General features: G+C 38.4%; 1 protein-coding gene across 2 annotated transcripts; it reads right to left on the minus strand.

Moving 5' to 3' along the window:
• Positions 1–394: 394 nt before the first annotated feature.
• orai1b (ORAI calcium release-activated calcium modulator 1b) lies at positions 395–2,287 on the minus strand. Of its 2 annotated transcripts, XM_020925257.2 has the most exons (3): positions 2,154–2,287; positions 1,529–1,697; positions 395–1,412 (listed from the first exon to the last, which is right to left on the minus strand). In XM_020925257.2, exons 2-3 carry the CDS (start codon positions 1,640–1,642, stop codon positions 855–857), a joined length of 672 nt encoding a protein of 223 aa, XP_020780916.1. In that variant the 5' UTR covers positions 1,643–1,697; positions 2,154–2,287; the 3' UTR covers positions 395–854. The 2 variants fall into 2 exon arrangements, with proteins under 2 accessions (XP_020780916.1, XP_020780915.1); XM_020925256.2 differs by lacking the exon at positions 2,154–2,287 and having other exon boundaries at positions 1,529–2,140.
• Positions 2,288–2,299: the final 12 nt, after the last annotated feature.

Consider the following 2,299-nt stretch of genomic DNA (forward strand, 5'->3'; position numbering starts at 1 on the left):
GGACATTAAAGCTCCAGAAATACATTCCTGTGTCCGTTTTACTCGCTGACTGGAGTATTGTTTAGATTAATTGTCCCAGTACACATTATATAGTCCTCCCTAGCCATCTTCAACAATTACAATGGTTGTTTTCAAATGCTAGTATGGAGTCACATTTGTACTCACATTGTTGTAGGCAAAATCACTTCGGTATTAACATTATCTTTAACAGCTGATCATGTCTATCAGCGATTGGGTTCAGGATTCCACTCTTAATACAATGTGCATCTCCATGTAACTCCACACTTATTGTTTGCAGTGACAAGTCCCTGTTTAATATCTCCACTGCCATAATAAAAGAATGGTAAAAAGATTAAAAAGTAGAAAGTATATGTAAATTTTTATTTTACAGCAAAATGTGTTAATGTGTTTTTCACATGTACTTTGTCAAAAAGAAAAAAGTGAAATGAAAGTTAAGTACCCTTATTATGTTAATAATACTGCTCTTTAGCATATGTTGTAATTATTTTCAAATAACATGCAATTATAATATTAAACTGTTCACATACTACAAACACAATAATAAATGAATGTGGTTCATAAAACACAAATAATAAAAAAGTAATCTTTCAATAGTGTGCGATAAGAAAATAGCAAGCAGCTGATATTATTTCAGATATTCTGTTACAGTACAAGTTACATATAAAAAAACACAAAAAAACAACTTAAGACTTTTGATAAACTTCAATTATGACAACTCTGTGTTATTTGATTAAAAACTGTAATACATGCATTATTTGCAGTACTATGTAATCAATCTTTCAAAAAATCTGAAAAGTGGCTTGTAGGTACACAAGAGGTTCTTTGTTTCTTCTTTAAGGGAAATGTGAAGAGGGAGACTGTAGGATGGATGAGTCCCCTCTATTGTCCAACTCGTTCTGTAATCTGGTAAGATTTGATAGCTCCTCAAGCTCTTGAAACTGTCTGTCAGTCTTGTGGCTCACTAAGGAGCGATAGAAATGCACTGCAAACACAATGAATACTAGCCCAAATGGGACCATAATTGAAGTGGACGTAATTGCAGCAGCAACACCAGATGAAACGGTATTGTTGTTAGATTTGTTGGGTTTGATTGGCAAAAATTTTACCCAACAAAGTAATACCACTTCAGCCAGAAACAACAAGGTGCCAATAACTGTTGAAAAAGCCCACGCAAGTTCAATGTGTCTGTACATCCGTTCATGTGGAGACTCTTTCACAGAGTCCAGGTTATGGACATTGCTGACAGCCTCTATATTGGGTAGAATACAGGTGCTCACCATAAGAGCAAACAGGTGGACGGCTACAAGCACAGTGGTGCAGGCACTAAAGGCAATGAGCAAAGCAGGGGGGTATGGGTAACTGTTGTCCAGCTGTACTTCCACCATGGCTATCTGAAAACACAAGCACAGCACATGCAATAAACACACGGTGCTGAGTGCCCTACAAGTTATGTGTAATAGAGCATAAAGCGTAATTAGAAGAAATATGAGGCGTAGGAGAATATTACCATAGCAAATCCAGAGAGAAGCGCCGATGTTCGACTTGAAGCCTTGAGTTTAGCGCGGCTGAGGTAGAGCTTTCTCCAGGAAAGTGCTTGGAGCGAATGCTCGTTGAGACTCATGTTCTCCTTCTCATAAATTTCCAGACTGGCCGATCAAGCGTATTTCCTTCGCTACCTTTACCAAACACAACCAAAACAGACTTTCAGCATGCTAACAGGCTACACTGACAAGACACTTAACCTTGCCAGCTGACAGAGAAAGCTATTTTTTCACTACCAGCAGCAGCAGCCGTTCACAGCGTGCTGCACTGACACTGTTGTCTGCACCTTACATTTCCCATAATCCCCTGCGCCCAAAGGAACATCCGCTAAAACAAGCTAGCTACTCAGTAATAACAAAGATATAATTTGTGTTTTAAGTATAATAACTCTCCTGTTCCTGGTTTAGTAATACAATTTTCTTTTATACAGCACATAGTTGTTGTCTGTTTTACTAACCACGTGATGCGTGTCACGCACAAACTGCAAGTACCACAATGAATGAAACGGCAAACCCTTCATAACATCTTGATCTTCAGCAAGATCATATTCAACAGCTGCACATATTCTACACATATATCTTATGACTGACCAGTGTGACCAAGATCTGTCAGAAGCAAGTCAGAAGTGATAAATGTCCACATTAAACGCAATCAAAAGCCGTTCATGCAGTGACGCTGTCCAACAATGTTTTGGTTCCAGGTGGTGACGTAATAGACAAAAACATGGTTCCCTTGT

Source organism: Boleophthalmus pectinirostris, unplaced genomic scaffold (genome assembly GCF_026225935.1).
Source record: "Boleophthalmus pectinirostris isolate CB_2022bp ecotype Guang Dong unplaced genomic scaffold, ASM2622593v1 HiC_scaffold_18, whole genome shotgun sequence".
In the NCBI taxonomy this organism is placed as follows: domain Eukaryota; kingdom Metazoa; phylum Chordata; class Actinopteri; order Gobiiformes; family Gobiidae; genus Boleophthalmus; species Boleophthalmus pectinirostris.

Bases quoted from the DNA above. Each gene is read 5' to 3' on its own strand.
- orai1b (XM_020925257.2), bottom strand. From the start codon at position 1,642: ATGAGTCTCAACGAGCATTCGCTCCAAGCACTTTCCTGGAGAAAGCTC. The intron at 1,413-1,528 runs GTAATATTCTCC...TTGTGTTTTCAG, and splicing joins TTCTCTCTGGATTTGCTATG to ATAGCCATGGTGGAAGTACA.